General features: G+C 49.5%; 1 protein-coding gene across 1 annotated transcript in view; it reads right to left on the bottom strand.

Annotated features, from left to right (window-relative positions):
- Window positions 1-27,149, bottom strand: part of KSR2 (kinase suppressor of ras 2) — a 294,653-nt gene that overhangs the window by 241,244 nt on the left and 26,260 nt on the right. Inside the window, exon 2 of the mRNA XM_039911188.1 lies at window positions 8,437-8,577. Coding sequence (XP_039767122.1) covers window positions 8,437-8,577 — 141 coding nt within the window. The remainder of the gene's footprint in view (window positions 1-8,436; window positions 8,578-27,149) is intronic.

Genomic DNA, 27,149 nt, shown 5'->3' on the forward strand with positions numbered 1-27,149 from the left:
AAGCCCATCAATGGGCAGGGACTGTCTCTATCTGTTGCCGATTTGTCCATTCCAAGCGCTTAGTACAGTGTTCTGCACATAGTAAGCGCTCAATAAATACTATTGAATGAATGAAATCCCACCCTCACCCCCTCAGCGGTTCTGTCCATATCAGTAATTTATTTATTTCTATTAACGTCCGTCTCCCCTCCAGACTGTAAGCTCCTTGTGGATAGGGAATTTGTCTGTTTATTGGTCTACTGTACTCTCTCAAGCGGTTAGTACAGTGCTTTGCACAATGTAAGCGCTCAATAAATATGACTGAATGAATGAATATCCAGAATTTATTCATTTATATTAATGTCTGTCTCCCCCTCTAGACTGTAAGCTCCTGGTGGGCAGGGAATGTGCCCGGTAACTCTGTTGTACTGTACTCTCCCAAGCGTTTAGTACAGTGCTCCGCACATAGTAAGAGCCCAATAAATACTATTGATTGCTTGATGCCTGTCGCCCCTTCTAGACTGTAAGCTCTTTGTCCACACGCAATGACTCTCCCATCGCTGTTGCGTTGGACTCACCCAAGCGCTTAGTACAGGGCTCTGCACACCAGAAGCACTCAATAAATATCACTGATTGACAGGTGACAGGGCAGCCTACGCCTCCCAGGAGGCGCTCAATAAATACGACTTAATGAATGAATGCCTCTCAACAAATAATCCACCGCATTTATCGAGCACTTACTGTGTGCAGAGCACTGGACTGAGCACTTAACAGATCCCACGATCATCAATCGATCAATCGTATTAACTGCGCGCTATGTGCACACCACTGTACTAAGCGCTCGAATCGTTATTTTTAATCAAACGCCTAGGAGAGTGCCCTGCACACAGTAAGCCCTCAGTAAATACCACTGAACGATTATTCTTATTGCTTTGCTTGCTGTGAGCGCTCAAAAGCGCTTGAAGAAGCAGCGTGGCTCAGTGGAAAGAGCCAGGGCTTGGGAGTCAGAGGTCCTGGGTGCGAATCCCCGCTCTGCCCCTTGGCAGCTATGTGACAGTGGGCGAGCCACTTCACTTCTCTGTGCCTCAGTGACCTCATCTGGAAAATGGGGATGAAGACTGTGCGCCTCACGGGGGACAACCCGATGACCCTGGATCTCCCCCAGCGCTTAGACCGGTGCTCGGCACATAGTTAGCGCTTAACAAATACCAACGTTATTATTATTATAAATAGATTGAATTAATTATTATTGGAAGTGTCTTAAAATCAAGATCAACTTCTTAGGAGCAGCAGAGAAGCAACAGTTTGGCCTAGTGGATAGAGCTCCTGGGAGTCGGGGGCCGTGGGTTCTAATCCCGGCCCCGCCACTTGTCTGCTGTGTAACCTTGGGCAGGTCACTTCACTTCTCTGGGCCTCAGTGACCTCATCTATAAAATGGGGATGAAGACTGGGGGCCCCACGTGGGACAGGGACTGAGTCCAATTTGATTACCTTTATCCACCTCGGTGCGTAGAAGAGTGCTTGGCACAGAGTTAAGTGCTTAACAGATCCTGTGAGCCCGTTGTTGGGCAGTTATTTGTTGCTGAATTGTCGTTCCAAGACCTGGGTACAGTGCTCTGCACACAGTAAGCGCTCAATAAATACAATCGAATGAATGAATACCATAAAAAGAAAAAAAAAGTGAAAAAAAATAAAGGCACAATAAATACCATTGATTGCTTATTATTGTTGTTTTTATTATAATTTGTATTATTATGGACATTGGTATTAGTATTATTGTTATTATTGCTATTCTTGCTGTTGTTACTGTTATTAGTAGTATCATTGTTACCATTTAGTATTAATTTTAATACTCTTAATATTGTCATTGCTGTTATTACTACTTTTAGTATTATTGTTATTATTATCGTTACTATTACTATTGAAATAACAATATAATATTGTAATAAAGCGCCCACCTTTTCCTCTGCTCCTCCTCCCCTCCCCATCGCCCCGGCTCCCTCCCTCTGCTCTTTCCCCCTTCCCCGCCCCACAGCACTGGTGTATATTTGTACATATGTATTATTCTATTGATATGATTAATGATGTTTATATATCTATAATTCTATCTATTTCTATTGATGCTATGGATGCCTTGTTTTGCTGTCTGTCTCCCCCCTTCTAGACTGTGAGCCCGTCTGGGCAGGGATTGGCTCTCTTTATTGCCAAACTGTACTTTCCAAGTGCTTAGTAGTAATAATAGTAATAGTGATGGTGGTATTTGTTAAGCACATACAGTGTGCCAAGCACTGTTCTAAGCGCTGGAGTAGATACAAGGTAATCAGGTTGTCCCACGTGGGGCTCACACTTTTAATCCCCATTTTCCAGATGAGGGAACTGAGGCACAGAGGAAGTGAAGTGACTGGCCCAAAGTCACACAGCTGACAAGTGGCAGAGCCGGGTTAATAATGAGAAGAAGAATGATAATGGTGGTATTTGTTATGCACTTACTATGTGCAAAGCACTGTTCTAAGCACTGGGGGGGATACAAGGTGATCAGGTTGTCCCAGTGGGGCTCAAAGACCTAGTCCCCATTTTCCAGATGAGGTCACCGAGGCCCAGAAAAGTGAAGTGGCTTGCCCAAAGTCACACAGCTGACAAGGGGCAGAATGGGATTTGAACCCACGACCTCTGACTCCCAAGCCCAGGCTCTTTCCACTGAGCCAAACTTTCCACGAAGCCAAGCTGCTTCTCTAGTACAGTGCTCTGCACACAGTAAGCGCTCAATAAATACAATTGAATGAAAATTGTGATTATTAGCACTGGTGTTGCTTGACGCCTGTTTACTTGTTTTGTTGTCGTCTCCCTCCTTCTAGACTGTGAGCCCCGTGGTTGGGCAGGGATTGTCTCTGTTGCCGAATTGCACTTTGCAAGCGCTTAGTACAGTGCTCTGCACACCGAAAGCGCTCAATAGATACCACTGAATGAATGATTTCCCTTCCCAGGGTGGCATCTGGAGAGTTTCCAGGCCTCCACCAGTCTCAGCTACAGGGCCTGTCATTTAGTAAGCGCTTAATAAATGCCACAATTATTATCGTTGTTATTATTATCATTACTAGAGTTATTGTCATGATCGATATGATGATGTTGATGATGAAGTTGTGAGGAGGAGAGGAGGGGTGTGGTGTGACTGTCCTGGCCCGCATTTCCACTGCTGAGCCGAGCTTGGGCCGAACCTCAGCCGAACGGACCCGAACGGACCCGAAAAGACCCGAACGGACCCGAAAGGATCCGAACGGACCCGAACGAAGCCGAACGTGACCGAACGGAGCCGACTCCCTCGGCCAGACCGAAGCTGCGACGTCCCGGCGTCCGCGCGCCCTCCTGTGGCCACCGCCCGGAACTGCGGGGCCGCCGCTCCCCACAAACTCGCCCTCCTGCGCGGTCACTGTCCTTATCATATAGTCAGTCCTATTTAAAAATAATAATAATAATAATAATGTTGGTATTTGCTAAGCGCTTACTATGTGCAGAGCACTGTTCTAAGCGCTGGGGTAGATACAGGGTCATCAGTTTGCCCCACGTGGACTCACAGTCTTAATCCCCATTTTACAGATGAGGTAACTGAGGCCCAGAGAAGTGAAATGACTTGCCCAAAGTCACACAGCTGACGGGAGGCAAAGCCGGGATTAGAACCCACGACCTCTAACTCCCAAACCTGGGCTCTTTCCACTAAGCCACTCTGCTTTAACTGTGAGCCTCACGTGGGACAACCTGATGACCCTGTATCTCCCCCAGCGCTTAGAACGGTGCTCTGCACATAGTAAGCACTTAACAAATACCAACTAAGCACTGGGGTGGATACAAGCAAATGGGTTTGGATACAGTCCTTGTCCCATTTGGGTCTCACAATCTCAATCCCCATTTTCCAGATGAAGGAACCGAGGCCCAGAGAAGTGAAGTGACTTGACCAAGGTCACAATGCAGACAAGTGGTGAGGCAGAACTGCCATTCAATAGCTTTTATTGAGCGCTTACTGGGTGCAGAGCACTGGACTTAGCACTTGGCATTCAGCCAGCCAGTAAATCCTCTTTAATAATAATAATAATAATAATAATAATAATAATGTTAGTATTTGTTAAGCGCTTACTATGTGCAGAGCACTGTTCTGAGCGCTGGGGGAGATCCAGGGTCATCAGGTTGTCCCCCGTGAGGCTCACAGTCTTCACTCCCATTTTACAGATGAGGGAACTGAGGCACAGAGAAGTGAAGTGACTTGCCCACAGTCACACAGCTGACAAGTGGCAGAGTTGGGTTTATTTACTGAGCACTTACTGCGTGCAGAGCACTGGACTAAGCGCTTGGCAGGCAGTCAGTCAATCCTATTTACTGAGAGCTTACTGTGTGCAGAGCACTGGACTAAGCCCTTGGGCGAGTACAACAGAACACTAAACAGACACGTTCCCTGCCCACAACGAGCTTACAGTTTAGAGGGGGAGACAAACATTAACAGAAATGAATTCATTCATTCATTCAATAGTATTTATTGAGCGCTTACTAGGTGCAGAGCACTGTACTAAGTGCTTGGAATGGACAATTTGGCAACAGATAGAGACAGTCCCTGCCCTTTGACGGGCTCACGGTCTAATCGGGGGAGACAGACGGACAAAAACAATAGCAATAAATAGAATCAAGGGGATGGACATCTCATTAACAAAATAAATAGGGTCAATAATCAATCCCTGGAGGCTATAAGCTCGTTGTGGGCAGGGAATGTGTCCATTCTATTTTTAGAGTGTCCTCTCCCAAGTGCTTAGTACAGTGCTCCGAACGCAGTCAATGCTCAATAAATACGATCGACTGAAAATAATGGATGTGGACATAAGGGGTGCGGGGCCGGGAGGGGGGATGAAGAAAGGGAGCGAGTCCGGGTGACGCGGAAGGGAGCGGGAGATGAGGAAAAGCGGGGCTTAGTCCGGGAAGGCCTCCTGGAGGAGGTGGGCCTTCAGGAAGGATTTGAAGTGGAGAGGAATTGTCTGTGGGATTTGAGGAGGGAGGACGTCCAGGACAGAGGCGGGACGGGGGCCGGGCGTCGGCAGCAAGACAGGTGAGATGAGGGCCCGGTGAGAAGGTTAGCGGCACCCGAGGAGCAAAGTGTGCGGGCTGGGTTGAAGTAGGAGAGTAGTGAGGTTGTTCTGTTTGTTTGTTTGTTTTGGGTGCTTACTATGTGCCAGGCAGTGTACTAACCACTGGGTAGATCTAAGCTAAACAGGTTGGACACAGTCCCTGTCCCACGTGGGGCTCACAGTGTCCATCCCCATTTTACCGATGAGGGAACTGAGGCGCAGGGAAGTGAAGTGACTCGCCCAAGGTCACACAGCAGAGAAGAGGAGGAGCCGGGATTAGAACCCAGGTCCTTGTGACTGGTTAACCCCGCTAGACTGCAAACTCGTTGTGGGCGGGGAATGTAATAATAATAATGTTGGTATTTGTTAAGCGCTTACTATGTGCAGAGCACTGTTCTAAGCGCTGGGGTAGACACAAGGGAATCAGGTTGTCCCACGTGGGGCTCACAGCCTTAATCCCCATTTTACAGAGGAGGTCCCTGAGGCCCAGAGAAGTGAAGTGACTTGCCCAGAGTCACACAGCTGACAAGTGGTGGAGCCGGGATTCAAACCCATGACCTCTGACTCCAAAGCCCGGGCTCTTTCCACTGAGCCACGGGGTCTACCAACTGTCAGACCGGACTCTCCCAAGAGCTTAGTCAGTGCTCTGTAAGCACTCAGTAAATGAGCAGCGTGGCTCAGTGGAAAGAGCCCCGGGCCTGGGAGTCAGAGGTCGTGGGTTCTAATCCCGGCTCTGCCGCCTGTCCGCTGTGTGACTTTGGGCGAGTCACTTCACTTCTCTGTGCCTCATTGACCTCATCTGGAAAATGGGGATTAAGTCTGTGAGCCCCACAGGGGACAACCTGATCACCTTGTATCCACCCCAGCGCTTAGAACAGTGCTGGGCCCATTGTAAGCGCTTAACAAATACCATTATTATGATTATTATTATTATTAATCAGGTTGTACATAGTCCCTGTCCCACATGGGGCTCAAATAGGCGGGAGTTGAATTCGATCCCCATTTTACAGATGAGGTAACTGAGGCACAGAGAAAGGAGGGCTTAATCAGGGAAGGCTTCCTAGAGGAGATTTGGTTTTAATAAGGGTTTGAAGGTGGGAAGAGTCATTGTCTGTGGGATTTGAGGAGGTAGGGCGTCCAGGCCAGAGGCGGGACGGGGGCGAGATAGACGAGACGGAAGGACGGGGAGAAGGTTGGCATTAGAGGAGCCAAGAGTGCGAGCTGGGTTGTGGTAGGACAGTGGCGCGGTTAGGTAGCAGCGGGGCGAGGGGATTGATTGCTTTAAAGCCGATGGTGAGGAGTTTCTGTTTGCTGCCGAGGTGGGTGGGCAACCACTGGAGGTTCTTGAGGAGCGGGGAAATGTGGACGGAACGTTTTTTAGAAGAAACAAAAAGCAGAGTGAAGTATGGACTGAAGTGGGCAGAGACGGGAGGCAGGGAGGTCAGCGAGAAGGTCGATGTAATAATAATAATAATGCTGGTATTTGTTAAGCGCTCACTATGTGCAGAGCACTGTTCTAAGCGCTGGGGGAGATACAGGGTCATCAGGCTGTCCCACGTGAGGCTCAGAGTCTTCATCTCCATTTTACAGATGAGGGAACTGAGGCCCAGAGAAGTGAAGTGACTCGCCCACAGTCACACGGCCGACAAGTGGCAGAGCCGGGAGTAGTAGGTCGAGGAGGAGAGGAGGTCGAGGTAGGACAGGGTCAGGGCTCGGATCAGCAAAGTAGCAGTTTGGATGGATTTGAGTCCATTGTTGGGTAGCGATTGTCTCTATCTGTTGCCGAACTGTGCCTTCCAAGCGCTTAGTACAGTGCTCCGCACACAGTCAGTACTCGATAAATACCACTGAATGAATAGAGAGGAAAGGGCAGATTACAACGATGTCGTGAAGGTTGAATCGACTGGCGACAGATCGGATATGCTGGTTGAATGACAGGGATGAGACGCGGAGAACGCCAGGGGTGAGACAGGAAAGATGGTGGTGCCGTCTACAGTGATGGCAAAGTCGGGGGCGGACAGGGTTTGGGTGGGAAGATGGGGAGTTCCGTTTTGGACACGTGAGATTTGAGGCAGGTTGAGTTCTGGAGTAGAAAAGGCTGTAATTTAAGAGACTGGGTCGGGGGGAGACATGGGGGCGGGGGAGACAGAGGCCGGGGGAGACAGGGGAGGGGGAAACAGAGGCTGGGGGAGATGGGCTGGGGGAGACAGGGCCGGGGAGACAGGGCCAGGGGAGACAGGGCTCGGAGGAGACAGGGCCAGGGGAGAAAGGACCTGGGGGAGACAGGGCTGGGGGAGACAGGATGGGAGAGACGGGCCTGGGGAGACAGGGACTGGGGGAGACAGGGCCCGGGGGAGAGAAGCTGAGGGAGACGGGACTGGGGGAGACGGGCCTGGGGAGACAGGGACTGGGGGAGGCAAAATCTGGGGGAGATGAGCTGGGCAAGACAGGGCCTGGGGGAGATGAGCTGGGCAAGACAGGGCCTGGGGGAGACAGGGCTGGGGAGACAGGGACCGGGGGAGACAGGGACTGGGGAAGACAGGGACTGGGGGAGACGGCTGGGGAAGACAGAGGCTGGGGGAGAGAGGCTAGGGGAGACAGGGCCGGGGGAGACAGGGACCGGGGGAGACAGGGCCGGGGAAGACAGGGCTGGGGGAGACAGGGACCGGGGGAGACGGCTGGGGAAGACAGAGGCTGGGGGAGACAGGGACCGGGGGAGACAGGGCTGGGGAGACAGGGACCGGGGGAGACAGGGCCGGGGAAGACAGGGCAGGGGGAGACAGGGCCGGGGAAGACAGGGCCGGGGGAGACAGGGACCGGGGGAGACAGGGACTGGGGAAGACAGGGACTGGGGGAGACAGCTGGGGAAGACAGAGGCTGGGGGAGAGAGGCTAGGGGAGACAGGGCTGGGGGAGACAGGGACCGGGGGAGACGGACTGGGGAAGACAGAGGCTGGGGGAGAGAGGCTAGGGGAGACAGGGCCGGGGGAGACAGGGACCCGGGGAGACAGGGACCGGGGAAGACAGGGACTGCGGGAGGCAGAGTCTGGGGGAGATGAGCTGGACAAGACAGGGCCTGGGGGAGATAGGGCCGGGGGGAGAGAGAGGCTGGGGGACACAGAGGCTTGGGGAGACAGGAGTTGGAGAGACAGGACTGGGAGAGACCAGGGTCAGGGGAGACTGGGGCCTGGGGAGACTAAGGCCGGGAGAAACAGGGCTGGGGGAGACAGAGTCTGGGGGAGACAGGGCCGGGGGAGACGGAGACCAGGAGAGGCCGGAGCCAGGGGAGACTGAGGGGAGAGGTGGGGGGGGGATGAGGGGGAGAGGAATGGAGGGCAAGACCCGGGACGTACCTCCATGACCTCCTTGCGCACGTTGACGATCCTAAACCAGTGCAGGATGTGGGGGAAGCCGTCCAGCTTGGCATCGCGCTCTTGCAGGGCCACCTTCCGCTTGCAGGACAGCTGGCGGCTGAAGTATTTCACCAGCTTGCTCTGAGGAGACACAGAGACGCCCGACGTCAGTCCCCCCGGGGGTCAAAGAAGCGTCCAACACATCTCCCGGGGCCCGTCGGAGGGACGGCCGTGATCCCACACGCGGGACGGAACGTGTCTACCAACTCTCGGGTCCTGGACTCTCCCGAGTGCTCAGTACAGTGCTCTGCAGAGAGCAGACCGAACTCGCTGTGGGCAGGGAACGTATCTACCAACTGTTTTATGTTGTACTCTCCCAAGCACTTAGTACAGTGCTCTGCACAAAGTAGACGCTCAGTAAATGCGATTGAGTGAATCAGTGCTATCCACTAGGCCACGCGGCGTCCTGTGGCCTAGTGGATAAGGTCTGGGTTTGAGAGTCGGAATGTAATAATAATAATAATGTTGGTATTTGTTAAGCGCTTACTATGTGCCGAGCACTGTTCTAAGCGCTGGGGTAGACACAGGGGAATCGGGTTGTCCCACGTGGCACGTGGGGCTCACAGTCTTCATCCCCATTTTACAGATGAGGGAACCGAGGCACCGAGAAGTTAAGTGACTCGCCCAAAGTCACACAGCTGACAGGTGGCCGAGCCGGGATTCGAACCCATGACCTCTGACTCCAAAGCCCGGGCTCTTTCCACTGAGCCATACTGGAATGTCATGGGATCTAATCCCAGCTCTGCTACTTGTCTGCTGTGTGACCCTGGGCAAGTCACTTCACTTCTCCGAGCCTGAGTTCCCTCATCTGTAAAATGGGGATACGAGTGCGAGCCCCATATGGGGCGGGAACCGTGTCCAACCTGATCACCTTGAATCCACCCCAGCCCTTTGAATGGTGCCTTGCCCATAGTAAGTGCTTAACAAATACTATAATAATTATTATTATTATTACCCCAGCACTTACTCTAGTGCCTGGCACGTAGTAAGCACTTAACAAATGCTAAAAAATAAAAATAAAAAACCATTAAAAAGTAAAAATTAAAAGGTCATTAAAAAGTAAAAATAAAAATATTAAAAAGTAAATAATAATAATAATTAATACCATCAATTGATTGATTTCCAATCTTTCTGAAACTGGGAGTAAACCTCATAGAAGCAGACCTCCTTTCAGTTGACTGTGAAGCTAGGGTTCTTGCTGGAGGGAGCCATTATGATTTTAATCAATTGTATTTATTGTATTGTCAATTGTATTTAATCAATTGTATTTATTGAGCACTTAGTGCTTTCTATTTATTTATTGTATTTATTTATATTTATATATATGCACATATTTATTTATTCATTTATATTTATTTATGTGTGTATGTATTTATTGTATTGTCAATTGTATTTAATCAATTGTATTTATTGAGCACTTAATGCTTTCTACCTAAAAAAGTGGGAAGACGCAGAACCCACTAAAAAGTATGATTCATTCATTTCTTCAGTGATATTTATTGAGCGCTTACTGTGTGCAGAGCAGTGTACTAAGCACTTGGAAAGTACATTTTGGCAACGGATAGAGACGATCCCTGCCCACAACAGGCTCACAGTCTGGAAGGGGGGAGACAAATAACAAAACAAGCAGACAAAAAAATAAATAAATTGTGGTATTTGTTAAGCGCTTACTATGTGCAAAGCACTGTTCTAAGCGCTGGGGGATACAAGTCGATCAGGTTGTCCCACATGGGGCTCAGAGTTTGAATCCCCATTTGACAGATGAGGTAACTGAGGCACAGAGAAGTTAAGTGACTTGCCCGAGGTCACACAGCTGACCAGCGGCAGAGCCGGGATTAGAACCCGTGACCTCTGACTCCCAAGCCCGCGCTCTTTCCACTGAGCCACGCCGCTTCTCTACATCAATAGCATCAAGATAAATAAATAGAATTATAAATATGTACATATCATTCATAAAAATAAAGAGAATAATAAATATGTACAAATATACACCTGTGCTGTGGGCGGGGAAGGGGGTAGAGCGGAGGGAGGGAATCGGGGTGATAGGGAGGGGAGGTGGAGCAGAGGAAAAGGGGGGGGCTCAGTGAAAATCACATCACCAGTCTCCAGACTTCCAGTCTCCCCACAAGTTGTTTCCATCCAAGCTGTCCACCCTCTCCTCCCACTACACCCCAGCTCACACTCCTCTCCCTCCTACATTCATTTAATCGTATTAATTCATTCAATCATATTTATTGAGCACTTACGGTGTGCAGAGCACTGTATTAAGCGCTTGGAAAGTACAATTCAGCAAAAAAGAGAGACAATCCCTGCCCACACCGGGCTCACAGTCTAGGGGGGGGAGGCGGACATCAAAACAAGTAAACTGGCATCATTAAAAATAAATAGAATTATAAATATAGGCATATATACATAAGTGCTGTGGGGCGGAGGCCGGGGAGGAAGAGCAAAGGGAGCAAGTTGAGGTGACGCGGAAGGGAGGGGGAGCTGAGGAAAAGGGGGCTTAGTCTGGGATGATCCCTGCCCACGGCGGGCTTCCAGTCTACAGGGAGCCCCATGTGGGACAGGGATTGTGTCCGACCCGATTATCTTCCCCTTAGCACAATGCTTGGCACAGAGTAAGCACTTCAGAGAAGCAGAGTGGCTTAGTGGAAAGAGCACAGGCTTGGGAGTCAGAGGCTTGTGGGTTTTAATCCCAGCTCCACCACTTAATAATAATATCGGTATTTGTTAAGCGCTTACTCTGTGCCAAGCACTGTTCTAAGCGCTAGGATAGATACAAGGTCGTCAGGTTGTCCCAGGAGGGGCTCACAGTCTTCATCCCCATTTTACAGATGAAGGAACTGAGGCACATTGAAGTGAAGTGACTTGCCGAAAGTCACACAGCAGACCAGGGACAGAGCCGGGATTAGAACCCATGACCTCTGACTCCCAAGCCTGGGCTCTTTCCACTGAGCCACGCTGCTTTTCCTTATCAGTCACACTTATCAGCTGTGTGTGATTAGCCCTTAGAACAGTGCTTGGCACATAGTAAGCGTTTAACAAATACCATTAATATTATTATATCCATATAGTACATATCTATAAATTATGTATCGTGGCGAGGTGGATGGAGCATGGGCTTGGGAGTCAGGAGGTCCTGGGTTCTAATCCCGGCTCTGCCACTCGTCTGCCGTGGGACCTCTGACAAGTCGCTTCACTTCTCTGGGCCTCGGTGCCCTCATCTGGAAAATGGGGATTGAGACTGTGAGCTCCGCGTGGGACAGGGACTGTGTCCAACCCGATTTGCCCGTATCCACCTCAGCGCTTAATCCAGTGCCTGGGGGCACAGAGTAAGCACTTAACAAATACCATAATAATAATTATTATTTATCCATATTAATTTGTGTCTCTCCCTAGACTGTAAGCTCTTCCTCTAGACCATAAGCTCGTTGTGGGCCGGGAAAGTGTCTACCAACGGTGTTGCACTGTACTCTCCCAGGTGCTTAGTACAGTGCTCTGCACACAGTAAGCGCTCGATATACACCTTTGATTGATGGATTGATCAACAGAATCAATACCGATGACGATGACGATGATGACCTTGGGGACATCACGTTAACGTGGCCAAGTTGGCAGTGGTAGAAGTGATTGAAGGGGGGAAATCCGGGCTGGGTGTGGGACCCTCGAGGCCGCCCCCCACCCTCCCCGCCACCGGCCACCTCTAGATCACCTATCGATACGGCTGATTGATGGACGGGCGGCGGGCCAGCCCCTCCCGAGCGCGTGGAAAATTTTGTGGTTCGTGCGGCGGGGCCGCGGCCTCACGGCCTCCTGAGGGACGCCGAACGTGCCGGGAAATTCATCAGCGTAAACAGAGAGAATAAAAAGCGGGGTGACAGGGGGCACCGCATGTGACACGGCTAAAAATAATCATGTTCAAAACACCAGCTGAAAAACAGGAACTTTTCATTCGTGACCTAAAAGGAGCTTTCAACTGCCATTATGCAAGGTAAAACCCGGGCCCGGCCTCAGCCTCTGCCTTGGCCTCGGCCTCGGCCTGTCCCTCTCCTTCTCCCTCCTCCTGCCCCTCTCCTTCTCCCTCTGCCTGCTCTTCTCCCTATTCTCTCTCTTCCTGCCCCTCTCCCTCACCTTCTCCCCATTCCTACCCCCTCGCTCTCCTTCTCCCTGTTCTTCTCCCTCTCTTTCTCCCTCTCTCTGCCCCTCTCCCTATTCCTGCCCCTCTCCTCCCTCTCCTTCTCCCTCTTCCTGCCCCTCTCCCTCTCCTTCTCCCTGCCCTTCTCTTTCTCCCTCTTCCTCTCCCTGTCCCCCTCCTTCTCCGTCTCCCTACCCCTCTCCTTCTCCCTCTGCCTGTCCCTCTCCCTGCCCTTCTTCCTCTTCTTCTCCCTCTCTTCTCCCTCTTCCTGCCCCTCTCCCTCAACTTCTCCTTGTTCTCCTTTTCCCTCTCCTTCTCTCCCTGCTCTTCTCCCTCTTCCTGCCCCTCTCCCTCTCCCCCTTCTACCTCTTCCTGACGCTCTCCTTCTTCTCCTTTTCCCTCTCCCTGCCCTTCTCCCTCTTCTTCTCCCTCTTCCTGCCCCTCTCCCTCATCTTCTCCCTGTTCTCCTTTTCTCTCTCCTTCTCCCTGCCCTTCTCCCTCTTCCTGCCCCTCTCACTCTCTTCCTTCTCCCTGCCCTTCTCCCTCTTCCTGCCCCTCTCCTCCTTCTTCCTCTCCCTGCCCCTCTCCCTCAACCTCTGCTTCTTTCTCTCTCTCCCTCTGGCTGCCCCTCTCTGGGCAAGGTCACGCAGGAGGCTAGCGGCAGAGCCGGGATTAGAACCCAGTTCTCCCGATTCCAGGGCCCCTGCTTTTTCACTAGGCCAGCTAGCATCGCCCCGGATGGATTCGAAGTTAGTTTGGCCAAATTCAATCAATCCTATCTACTGAGCACTTACAGTGTGCGGTGCACTGTTCTAAGCGCCTGGAGGAGTGCAGCGTAACAGACTTGGAAGACCCCGATCCCTACCTACAGTGACCTTACGGTCTAGAGGGAGAGACTGACATCAATATAAATAAACTATGGCTCTGGACGTAAATGCCGTGGGGCTGAGAAAGGGGTGAATAAAGGGACTAAAAGCAAATGAAAAGGCGACACAGAAGGGAGTGGGAGAAGAGGAAATGAGGACTTAGGGAAGCCTCTTGGAGGAGATGGGCCTTTCAGTAAGGTTTTTAAGGTGGGGGGAGCGATCGTCTTTGGATAGGAAGAGGGAGGGCGTTCCAGGCCAGAGGCAGGACGTGGGCGAGAGGTCAGCGGTGAGATAGACGAGATGGAGGCCCAGGGAGAAGGTCGGCATTAGAGGAGCGGAGTGTGCGGGCTGCGTTGGAGTAGGAGAGGAGCGACGTGAGGTAGGAGGGGGAGAGGGCATTGACTGCTTCAAAGCCAATGGTGAGGAGTTTCTGTTTGATGTGGAGGTGGTGGACAACCACCGGAGGTTGTCGAGGAGGGAGGAAACATTGAATGAATGCTTTTGTGGAAAAATGATCCAGGCAGCAGAGTGAAGTAGGGACTGGAGTGGGGAAAGACAGGAGGCCGGGAGGTCGGTGAGGAGGCTGTTGCAGTAGTTAAGGCAGGATAGGATCAGGGCTTAGATCAGCTTAGTAGCAGTTTGGAAGGAGAGGAATGGGCGGATTTTACAGCCGAAAGAATCTGACGACAGATTGAATATGTGGGTTGTATGAAAGAGATGAGTCAAGGATAATGTGGAGATGAATCGATGCCTTATCCTGGCAGGAGAGTTTGCGTACGCTGACGAGGCTTAGAGCTGCGCCGCAGAGGGCTCCCCAGAATGGGGAAGTCTAAGCCGAAGCATCAGACAAAGTCGATTCACCCGCGCTGGGCAGCAGCGGCGTGGGAAGGGATCAAAGGCGGACCATCGAGTTACCCGAAACTTTGATCGAAGACAACGGCAGAGACTCAAGTTTTTACTGAGCGGAAGGAGGCGATGGTCAACGGCTTCCGTATCTTTACCAAGAAAACTCTCCGGATACACACAGACCAGAACGACTTCGTGACAGAAGACGGGATGTTTTGAAGAGGGTGCGTCTGTGGAGTCGCTATGGATCAGAAATAATTGACGGTATTTGAAGAAGACAGGTTTGGGAGACAGGGAGGGTAGTGATACTGTCTACAGCGATGGGAGAGGCAAGGGGGAGGACCATCTTCCCATTTCTTCCTGTCAAATATCTTGCCTCCAAAACCCGCCGAACGCCAAAAGTCCCCAGTGCCAAACATTCCAGGAATAGCTCATCTTCTGCCTTCCCATTTCTCCTTGTCAGACTATGTCCATTTTATTTATTCGTACTGATGTCTATTTTTATTGATGTCTGTCTCCCCCCGCCCTCAGACTGTGTGCACACTGGGGGCAGGGAATCTCCCCGTTTATTGTTGTATTGTACTTTCCCAAGCGCTTAGTTCAGAGCTCTGCACACAGCAAGCGCCTAAAAAATACGACTGAATGAATGAATAACGGTATTTGTTAAGCGCTTACTATGTGCCAACCACTCTTCTAAGCGCTGGGGTGCTCAAATGCCGACGGATTTCCGATCCATAGCGACTCCCCGGATACACCCTCTCCACGAAGTCCCCTCTTCTGCCATAAAGTCGTCCTGGTATGTGTATCCAGAGAGTGTTTTTGGTAAATGCTACAAGCAAATCGCGTTGGAGGCAGCCCCTGTCCCACGTGGGGCACCCAGTCTTCATCCCCATTTTCCAGATGAGGGAACTGAGGCCCAGAGAAGTGAAGTGACTTGCCCAAGATCACACAGCAGACAAACGGCGGAGTCGGGATTAGAACCCAGTGTTCTCCCACACTGAAAGCCTCTTGAGTTCTTGACTGTTCCCTTCCAAGGGTTCAGTACAGTGCTCTACACACAGTACTCATTCATTCGATCGTATTTTTTGAGCGCTGTGTGCAGAGCACTGTATTAAGCGCTTGGGAGAGGACAAAATAATAATGAACGGACACATTCCCTGCCCACACCGAGTTTACAGTCCAGAGGGGAGACAGACGTTAATGGAAATGAATAAATTAGAAATATAGACATAAGTGCTGTGGGGTAGGGAGGGGGGATGAATTAAGGGAGCAAGTCAGGGCGACGCAGAAGGGAGCGGGAGAAGAGGAAAGGAGGTTTAGTCCATTTCCTTAGTCAGAGAAGGCCACTGCAAGTTTTTTGAGGACTGGATTTGTGTCTACCCACTCCAATGTTCTCTCCCAAGCGCCTAGTACAGTGCCTGGCCCACACTAAACACTCAATAAATACCACTGATTGATTGACTGCTTCCAGGAAATCTCAGTGAAAGTTGGCAAACAGGTGGCTGGGAAAACAGATTTCCATCCATCTGCCTGGTTGACTCATATATCCATTCTGCTGTATTTATTGAGCACTTACTGTGTGCAGAACACTGTACTAAGCGCTTAGGAGAGGATAATACGACAATAATCAGAGACATTCCCTGCTCACCATGGTGAGGTCAGTTCCGGATCTAAGGTGCTAATCCTACCCAAACAAAAGCGAGTGATAAAGCTCCTATTCGCTTAACTCTGTGAAGGAACAAGCTTTCTGTCAGGCAGCTACTTAGTAATCATAATAATGATGGTACTTGATAGGCGCTTACTGTGTGCCAGGCACCGTACTCAGCGCTGGAGGGGATACAAGCAAATCGGGTTGGACACAGTCCCTGTCCCAAGTGCTCTCACAATATCAATCCCCATTTTCCAGATGAGGTAACTGAGGCCCAGAGAATAATAATGTTAATAATGTTGGTATTTGTTAAGCGCTTACTATGTGCCGAGCACTGTTCTAAGCGCTGGGGTAGACACAGGGGAATCAGGTTGTCCCACGTGGGGCTCACAGTCTTAATCCCTATTTTACAGATGAGGGAACTGAGGCCCAGAGAAGTGAAGTGACTTGCCCCAGGTCACACAGCGGACAAGTGGCAGAGGCGGGATTAGAACCCATGACCTTCTGACTCCCAGGCCCACGCTCTATCCAGTATGCCACACTATTTCTCTACTTCTCTTTGATCCAGCATATCATACTATTCTTTGGACTAAAGAAGCTCTCCTTCCAGCTCTTCAGCCCACACACACAGATAAATGCTTACCCTTTTTATGTCAAATTTTGTCCAAAATAACTTGAAATAAATGCATTCACTCATTCATTCAGTTGCATTTATTGAGAACTTACCGTGTGCAAAGCACTGTACTAAGTGCTTGAGAGAATACAAGAGAACAACAGACACATTTCTGTCCACAAGAGCTCACAGTCTGGAGGGGAAGACAGACATTAATGTAAATAAATAAATACATACTTGGTCTCTCCCCATCTCCTCATCCAGGAGAAATTGAGAGCGCCCAAAAACCCATTTTTAGAGAGGTAGCAGGGTATAGTAGAAAAAGACCAGATCTGGGAGTCGGAAGATCTGGGTTCTAATCCCAGCTCGACCACTTGCTGCTGTGTGACACTAAACCTTAACAGTTACCTTCTCTATGTGCCAGTTTCCTCATAATAATAATAATAACGGTATTTGTTAAAGCGCTTACTATGTGCCAGGCACTGTACTAAGCGCTGGGGTGAATACAAGCAAATCGAGCTGGACACAGTCCCTGTCCCACATGGGGCTCACAGTCACCGCCCCGCTCTAGACTGTGAGCCTGCTGCAGGCTGAGATTTTCTCTCTTTATTTCCCGTATTATACTTTCCAAATGCTTAGTACAGTGCTCTACACACTGTGAGCGCTCAATAAGTATAATTGAATGAATGAAACCCCATTGGACAGATGAGGTCACTGAGGCTCAGAGAAGTGAAGTGACTGGCCCCAGGTCACACAATAGACAGGTAGTGGAGCTGGGATTAGAATCCATGACTTTCTGACTCCCAGCCCTGTGCTCTGGCCACTACAAAATGCTCAACAAGTATCACAATTATTTTTATTATTACATAGGAAGTGATTAACTATTATCCCCCTGCCCCCATTTAGACAGTGAGCCCGTTATTGGGTAGGGATTGTCTCTATCTGCTGCCGAACTGTATATTCCAAGCGCTTAGTACAGTGCTCTGCGCCTAGTAAGCGCTCAATAAATACGATTGAATGAATGAATGAATACTAGAACGATTATTATTATCACTATTAAAGTGCTTAACTAATATCAGAACAATTATTATCATTATCTTTATTACTTCAGCGCTTAGAACAGTGCCCGGCACCTAGCAAGCGCTCAATAAATACGACTGAATGAATACTAGAAAGATTATTATTATCACTATCATTATTACGTAGAAAGTGCTTAACTAATATCAGAATGATTATTATCATTATCTTTATTACTTCGGCGTTCAGAACAGTGCCCGGCACCAGTAAGCGCTCAATAAATACGAATGAATGAATACTAGAACGAATATTATTATCACTATCATTATTACATAGAAAGTGCCTAACTAATATCAGAACGATTATTATCATTATCTTTATTACTTCAGCGCCTAGAACAGTGCCCGGCACCTAGTAAGCGTTCAATAAATACGACTGAATGAATGAATACTAGAACGATTATTATTATCATTATTATTATTACATAGGAAGTGCTTAACTAATATCAGAACGATTATTATCATTATCTTTATCACTTCAGCGCTTAGAACAGTGTCCGGCACCTAGTAAGCGGTTAACATACACCATCGTTATTATTGTCATTGTTATAGGGGAGGGGGAAGGCGGAGTGTATACTACAGTCTCTTGGGAATCTGAGTCGGGAACGGCCCGGAATGAACGAAAGGTCAATGGAAAAAAAAAACCCTCCAACTCTCAAGCTGCAGATGAGAAACCCTAGGGACAGGTTGTCTTGGCCTTCATTATTTCAGCTCAATTACTGTTAGGAAAACAGCACCGGCAAGCACGTAGGAAAGCAGCGTGGCCTAGCGGAAAAAGCCCAGGCCCGGGTGTCGGGGGACCCGGGTTCTAACCCCGGCTCCGCCGCTCATCTGCTGTGTGACCTGGGGCAAGTCGCTTTGCTTCTCTGGGCCTCAGTTCCCTCATCTGCAAAATGGGGATGAAGACTTACGGGCCCCACGTGGGACAGGGACTGTGGCCAACCCCATTATCTTGTAACGGCCCCGGTGCCCGGCACCTAGTAAGGGCTTAACAGGTGTTGTCTCATGCCGTCGAGTCGTCTCCGACCCACAGCGAGGCCACGGACGCGTCTCTCCCAGAACTTCCCGCCTCCATCTCCATCGTCCCGGGGGAGTTTTGACCTGCGGCCACTGGCCAAGCTAGGAAGGGAACGGCCAGGGCTCTGCTTGACTCTCCCTCCCGTAGTCGAGACTGGTAGAGGCCTGGAAATTCTCCAGACGCGACCCCGAGAGGGGCGCTTCACAGGTATTATTATGACGATTATTATCCCTGGCTAAAGCAGCAACGGCGACAGAAAGGGACTGAGGCAGGATCGATAGATCGACCTTATTCACTGAGCCCTTACTGGGTGCAGAATGCTGTACTAAGTGCTTGGGAGAGCACAGTGGAACAGAGCTGGTAGACACGTTCCCTGGAACCCGAGGAAAGAGATGTTATATAAAGGCTGCGGTACAGTGAAATATATCGAGGCCTAGGACAGAAAGAAAATTGCTCAAGATTGATGGTTTTAAAAATGGAGCTCTAACCCGGGAGCCTATTTTCAATGTTAGCAGGGGTGTGAACAGATAAAAAGGGGGCCCTGTGTCCTTTCCCCTCTAAAGCTAAGCATTTCAGGGTGTAATTCTCACAAGGAAACAAGGTGAGGTTGCCAATTTAATATCTAATCTTTTCAGATTCCTTTTTTTTAAACGGTTTTTCTTAAGCGCTTACTACGTGCCCTAAGCGCTGATGAAGATGCAAGCGAATCATGTTGGACACAGTCCCTGTCCCACATGGGGCTCACAGTCTTAATCCCCAGCTTGCAGAGGAGGGAACTGAGGCGCTGAGAAGTGAAGAGACTCGTCCAAGGTCACACAGCGGCTAATTGGCCGAGGGGCCATTAGAACCCGGGTCCTCTGACTCCCAGGCTCGTGCTTTAACCACTAGGCCACGCTGCTTTTTTCCTTTCCCTGCCCAAATTTCCTTCCAGTTCCCTCGTTCTTTAGGTTCTTCTGCCCAACTCTACTCTAGATGGAAAGCTCACTGTGGGTAGGGGATGTGTCTCTTCTACTGTCCTATTGACCTTAGTCCAGTGTTCTGCACCCAGTAAGCGCTCAATCAAGACGAACGATTGATTGATACTCGTGGAACATGCCCTCTTTCCCCTTGCCCTCCGCCCTGGCGGTTATGTAGGCCTTGGATTTGATCCCTTTATTCACCCCTCCCTCAGCCCCACAGCCCTTGTATCCATAATCGTCATTTATTTATATTAACGTCCGTCTTCCCCCTCTAAACTATAAGCTCGTTGTGGGCAGGGAACGTGTCTAGCCACTCTGTTACGTATTGGACTCTCCCAAGCGCTCAGTGCAGTCTCCTGCGCACAGTAAGTGCTCAATAAATACGACCGATGGATTGATTGACTGGATTGATGGATTGATCCTTCTCCCCAATGACTATTCCCATCTCTGTCTCTAATTCTCATGACTTATATTGATGCTATTGATGCCTGTTTACTTGTTTTGATGTCTGCCTGCCCCCTTCTAGACTGTAACCCCTTTGTGGGCAGGGATTGGCTCTCTTTATTGCTGAATTGTACTTTCCAAGAGCTTAGAACAGTGCTCTGCACACGGTAAGCGCTCAATAAATACGACTGAATGAAGGAATGAAGGAATATCCTTCCTCTTTGCCTCCCAGCTTGACAGCAATTTGGACGACTCTGCCCGATGCCTTGCAGAACTACAGAGGGAAACTGAACCTGGAAAAATCTCTCATAGACACCTTTCTGAAAAGCAGTGTGGCTTAGCGGGAAGAGCCCGGGCTTGGGAGTCAGGGGTCATGGGTTCTAATCCCGGCTCCGCCGCTTGTCAGCTGGGTGACTTTGGGCAAATCACTTCACTTCTCTGGGCCTCAGTGACCTCATCAGTAAAATGGGGATGAAGGCTGTGAGCCCCACGTGGGAAACCTGATGACCTTGTATCTACCCCAGCGCTCAGAACAGTGCCTGGCGCAAAGTAAGCGCTTAATACCATGAGTTTTACTATTATCATTGACTCTGGGCAGTCACTTCACTTCTCTGGGTCTCAGTTACCTCAGTTGTAAAATGGGAATACTCGTTCTCTCTGCTACTAGACTGAGCCTCAGGTAGGATAGGGACGGTGTCCAACGTTCACTCATTCATTCAATAGTATTTATTGAGCGCTTACTATGTGCAGAGCACTGTACTAAGCGCTTGGAATGGACAAATCGGTAACAGAGACAGTCCCTGCCCTTTGATGCGCTTACAGTCTAATCGGGGGAGACAGACAAAAACAGTAGCAATAAATAGAATCAAGGGGAAGAACGTCTCATTAAAACAATAGCAAATAAATAGAATCAAGTAATTAAATTTTACCTACCCCAGAGCTTAGAACAGTGTTTGACACATAACAAGTGCTTAACAATTACCATAAAAGAGAAAGAAAAGAAAGGATTAAGCTTGTTCATTCCAAGTGCTTAGTACAGTGCTCTGCACATAGTAAGCGCTCAATAAATACTACTGAATGATTAAGACTGTGAGCCCCATGTGGAACACGGAGCGTGGCCCAGCTGACTAGCGTGTATCGACCCCAGAGCTTAGTACAGTGCCTAGCACATAGTAAGCGCTTAACAAATACCATAAAAAAGAAAAAAAAAGCCAGACATCGACCGAACCCCAACTCATCCTAAATTCTGGGGTGTCTCGGAGTTACCCCTTCGAAAACTGGTCATATAATCCAGGGTTGGGTGAACTCGCAACCGAGGGCGTCTTAATAAATTGAAAAGCAGCATGGCCTAGTGGATAGAAACCGGGCCTGGGAGTCAGAAGGACCTGGGTGCTAATCCCTTTGTCTGCTGTGTAACCTTGGGCAGGGCACTTCACTTCTCTGTGCCTCAGTTGCCCCATCTATAAAATGGGGGTGAAGACTGTGAGCCCCATGTGGGACAGGGACCGTGACCAACCTGTTTGGCTCGTTTCTACACCTGCGCTTGGAAGAGTGCCCGGGACATAGTAAGCGCTTAACAAGTACCATTAAAAAAAAATTCTGGACTATTATCACACTACTCAAGTTCAGGCTTGAATACTTCTAAGATTCCAAAAGCAGTGGACAGTATGAAAGCCCAGCACGGGGGCGGTTTTGACTCGTAGCCGACGGCCTGCCCCTCGCTAGCCACTGGCCAAGCTAGGGAAGGACCGGACGGGCCTCGGCTCGACTCTCCCTCCTGTAGCCGAGACCGGTAGAGGACTGGAAACTCTCCGGGTGCCACCCTGAGAGGGGGAAAGCTCTAAGGAAAACATACTTGACACAGATCACCTCTCCATATAATAATAATAATAATAATGTTGGTATTTGTTTAAGCGCTTACTATGTGCAGAGCACTGTTCTAAGCGCTGGGGGAGACGCAGGGTAATCAGGTTGTCCCTCGTGAGGCTCACAGTCTCAATCCCCATTTTACAGATGAGGTAACTCAGGCACAGAGAAGTGAAGTGACTCGCCCACAGTCACACAGCTGCCAAGTGGCAGAGCCGGGATTCGAACCCGTGACCTCTGACTCCCAAGCCCGGGCTCTTTCCACTGAGTCCCCATAGGGGACTGAGTCCGACCTCATTACCTTGGATCTCGCCCCAGCTCTTAGATCAGAGCCTGGAACATAGTAAGCGCTTAACAAATACCATTTTTTTTTAAAGTCGCTGAAAGAGACCGTGAAAATAAATGTGCTTGGCGACAAATTGGGTCGCTAAGGAGTCTGAAAAGTTTCCAAAGCAATTCCCCTCGTGAAGTTGCTTATATCTTTAGGGGAAAAATAGATCCACTCTATGCATCCCTTGGGCTTCCATTTTTCCATGTTGGTCCAGAGCCCAAAGGAAAATCTGTTAGAAAGTTGGACGAGGAATGTGTGGCTGATTGTCAGTAGTGAGAAACTGGAAAAATAAATAAATAAATGTGTCACCATACCAGCACGGGGAAGAGATAATAATAATAATAATAATAATAATGTTGGTATTTGTTAAGCGCTTACTATGTGTAGGGCGCTGTTCTAAGCGCTGGGTAGACACAGGGTCATCAGGTTGCCCCACGTGAGGCTCACAGTTAATCCCCATTTTACAGATGAGGTCACTGAGGCCCAGAGAAGTGAAGTGACTTGCCCACAGTCTCACAGCTGACAAGTGGCAGAGCTGGGATTCGATCCCATGATCTCTGACTCCCGAGCCCGGGCTCTTTTCCACTGAGCCGCCCTGCTGCGGCCTTTTGGATTTTGTTTTTCAAATCGTGACTTGGCCTACAACAAATAGAATAATAATATTTGGTATTTGTTAAGCGCTTAGTACATGTGTGAGGAACCGTACTAAGTGCTGGGGTCAAATCGAGTTGGACACAGTCCCTGTCCCACGTGGGGCTCACAGTCTCATTCCCCATTTTACAGATGTTGATGATGATGATGATGATGATGGTATTTGTTAAGCATTTACTAAGTGCCAACCACTGTTCTAAACTCTGCGGTAAATACAAGGTAATGAGGTCTTCCCACAGACTTATTCCCCATTTTACAGAGGAGGTAACTGAGGCTCAGAGAAGTGTCATGACTCGCCCGGGGTCACACAGCTGACAAGTGGTGGAGGCGGGATTAGAACCCAGGTCTCTCTGACTCCCAGGCTATAATAATAATATGAAAGAACCTGGATTCTAATCCTGACTCTGCCACATATCTGCTGCGTGCTCTATGGCAAGTCGCTTCACTTCTTTGGGCCTCAATTTACCTCATCTTTAAAATGGGGATTAAGAGCGTGAGCCCTGTGTGAGACAATAATAATGTTGGCATTTGTTAAGCGCTTACTATGTGCAGAGCACTGTTCTAAGCGCTGGGGTAGATACAGGATAATCAGGCCTGTGTCCAACCTAACTCGTATCTCCCCCAGTGCTTAGAACAGTGCCTGACACATAGTAAGTGCTTAACAAGTACCGTCATTAGTATTATTTTATCATTACTGTACATTAGCACTCGTCAGCTTAATTAAGACCCTCCAAGAAACCAGGGGCTGCTGGGACCAGCGCCCAAGACCTGGGTTCTAATCCCGGCTCCACCACTTTACCGTGATGATGTTGTCTTGTTTTTGTCCGTCCGTCTCCCCCGATTAGACTGTGAGCCCGTCATTGGGCAGGGATTGTCCCTCTCTGTTGCCGAAGTGTACCTTCCGAGCGCTTAGTACAGCGCTCTGCACATAGTAAACGCTTAATGAATACTATTGATTGAATGAATGACAGATTTGTCGGGAAGCATTGATGTGTGCCTTGTCCTAGAAGCTCCCCCAGGCCCTCCTGAGGTATTCATTCATTCATTCAATAGTATTTATTGAGCGCTTACTATGTGCAGAGCACCGTACTAAACGCGTATCCGGGGCAGCACGAGGCGGACGGGCAGTAACATGCCATAGAGTCCAAGAGAAGCCTGAAACCTTGGCCTTATCCTTGTCTCCTCTCACATTCGACCCCCATCTTCAATCCGTCACTAAATAATAATAATAATGTTGGTATCTGTTAAGCGCTTACTACGCGCAGAGCGCTGTTCTCCGCGCTGGGGGTGATACAGGGGAATGAGGTCGTCCCACGTGAGGCTCACAGTCTTCATCCCCATTTTACAGATGAGGGAACTGAGGCACAGAGAAGTGAAGTGACTTGCCCAGCTGACAAGGGGCAGAGTGGGGATTTGAACCCATGACCTCTGACTCCCAAGCCCGGGCTCTTTCTTGTCGGTCCCACCTTCACAACCTGGCTAAAATCCGCCCTTTCCTCTCCATCCGAACCGCTCCCACCTTACTACAATCCCTCCTCCTCTCCCGCCTGGACGACTGCGTCGGCCTCCTTGGCGACCTCCCAGCCTCCCGTCTCACCCCACTCCGCTCCATACTTCACTCCGCTGCCCGGATTATCTCTCCACAAAAACTTCCCGAACCTGGTCACCCCTCTCCTCAAAAAAACTCCGGCGGTTGCCCGTCCACCTCTGCGTCCAACAAAAACTCCTCCCCATTGGCTTTAAAGCAGTCCACCATCGCGTCAGCTGGGTGACTGTGGGCACTTCACTTCTCTGTGCCTCAGTGACCTCATCTGTAAAATGGGGATGAAGACTGGGAGCCTGACGTGGGACGACCTGATGACCCTGTATCTACACCAGCACTTAGAACAGCGCTCTGCCCATAGTAAGCGCTTAACATATACCAACATTATTATGATTATCTTGTCCCCTCCTACCTGACCTCCCTTCTCTCCTTCTCCAGTTCACACACTCCACTCCCCTGGTGCCGCTCACCTTCTCCCTGGGCCTCCGTCTCGCCGCCGATCCCAGGCCCACGTCCTCCCTCTGGCCTGGAACGTCCTCCCTCCTCAAATCCACCAAATCCGATTCCTCCTCCCTCTTCACGGCCTTATTGAAGGCCCGTCTCCTCCAAGAGGCCTTCCCTGATAAGCCCCACTTTTCCTTCGGCGTCGCCCTGACTCGCTCCCTTTGCTCTTCCCCCGTCCCGGCCCCACACCCCTTATGTCCCTATCTGTCATTTCTTTATTTCTATTCATGTCTGTCTCCCCTGCTCTTGACTATAAGCTCGTTGTGGGCAGGGAATGTGCCTGCGGATTGTTGCGTTGTACTCTCCCAAGCGCTCAGTACAGTGCTCCGTTCCATAAATACTTCATTCTTCATTCTGCCGCCCGGATCATTTTTCTTAAAAAAAATCAAACAAAACCACTCCGCCCACATCTCCTCATTGCTCCAGAGCCTCCAACCGTTTCGCCCGTTCACCTTGGCAACAATCTCCTTATCGTCTCCTTACCTCCTTATCCCCTTACCCTGAGATGCTCCCTTCATCCTCCCTCTCGGCCCAACAGCACAGAGAAGCAGCGTGGCTCAGAGGAAAGAGCACGGGCTTCGGAGTCAGAGGTCAGGGGTTCGAATCCCGGCTCGGCCACCTGTCAGCTGTGTGACTCTGGGCGAGTCACGTAACTTCTCGGTGCCTCAGTGACCTCAACCGTAAAATGGGGATGAAGACTGTGAACCCCACACGGGACAACCTGAATCCCCCGTGTCTACCCCAGCGCTTAGAACAGTGCTCGGCACATAGTAAGCGCTTAACAAACACTAACATTATAAGTATTCAGCTGCAGTGCTTAGTACAGTGTTCGGCACACAGTAAGTGCTTAAAAAATACCGTAATTATTAATACATATCTGTAATTTATTTATTTGTTGATGTAGGTACGTTAGTGTCCGGTTCCCCCTCTAGACCGTGAGCTCGTTGTGAGCAGAGAATGGGTCCGGATTTTCTTAATAATAATTATGGTATTTGTTAAGCGCTTACTATGTACTGAGCGCTGCTCTAAGCGCTAGGGGGGATAGAGGGTCGTCAGGTTGTCCCACGTGGGGCTTAAAATTTAAATTTAAAATTTTTTAAATCCCCCTTTTTCCAGTTGAGGTAAGTGAGGCACAGAGAAGTGAAGTGATCTGCCCCAAGTCACTCAGCTGACAAGCGGCAGAGGCGGGATGAGAACCCACGACCCCTGGCTCCCAGGCCCGGGCTCTTTCCACTGAGCCACGCTGCTTCTCTTTGGAATCGGGTCGTCCCCCGTGGGGCATCCCCATTTTCCAGAGGAGGTCACTGAGGCACAGAGAAGTGAAGTGACTCGCTCAAAGTCACAAAGCAGGCAAGTGGCGGAGCCGGGATTAGAACCCATGACCTCTGACTCCCAAGCCCGGGCTCTTGCCGCTACGCCTCGCTGCTTCTCAGATTGTGAGTCCTATGTGGGACAGGGACTGTGTATATTCATTCATTCGTTTGCATTTGTTGAGCGCTTACTGTGTGCAAAGCACTGTACTAAGCACTCGGGAGAGTACAATATAACAAACGGACACATTATCTGCCCACAACGAGCTCATAATCTAGAGGGAGCTTAGTACAACCCCTGGCATATAGTAAATGTTTAACAAATATTATTAAAAAATTAAAAAAACTTGGATTTATCGATTGCTTAGTTGAAAACAGGTATAGAATCCCAATTTTGCAGATGAGGGAAATTTCAGTACAGCGCTTAGTACAGCGCCTGCCATACGGTAAGCACTTAACAAATACCATTAAAACGATTTTTAAAAATACCATTAATTTATTGATTGACTGATTGAGAACAGGTATTAAATCCCCATTTTGCAGATGAGGGAACTGAGGCGCAGAGAAGTGACATACCCACCCAGCAAACAAGTGGCAGAGACAGAATTAGAACCCAGGTCCTCTAACTCCAAGGCCTGTGCTCTTTCCACTATGAAACATTTTAAAATATTTGATTTTTTTTTTTTGCCAGATGGTGTACTTTTGCAAAAATGGGCACTATCAAATTCATTCATTCATTCATTCATTCATTCATTCAATAGTATTTATTGAGCGCTTACTATGTTCAGAGCACTGTACTAAGCGCTTGGAATGGACAGATCGGCAACAGATAGAGACAGTCCC

This window comes from Ornithorhynchus anatinus, chromosome 2, assembly GCF_004115215.2.
Source record: "Ornithorhynchus anatinus isolate Pmale09 chromosome 2, mOrnAna1.pri.v4, whole genome shotgun sequence".
In the NCBI taxonomy this organism is placed as follows: Eukaryota; Metazoa; Chordata; class Mammalia; order Monotremata; family Ornithorhynchidae; genus Ornithorhynchus; species Ornithorhynchus anatinus.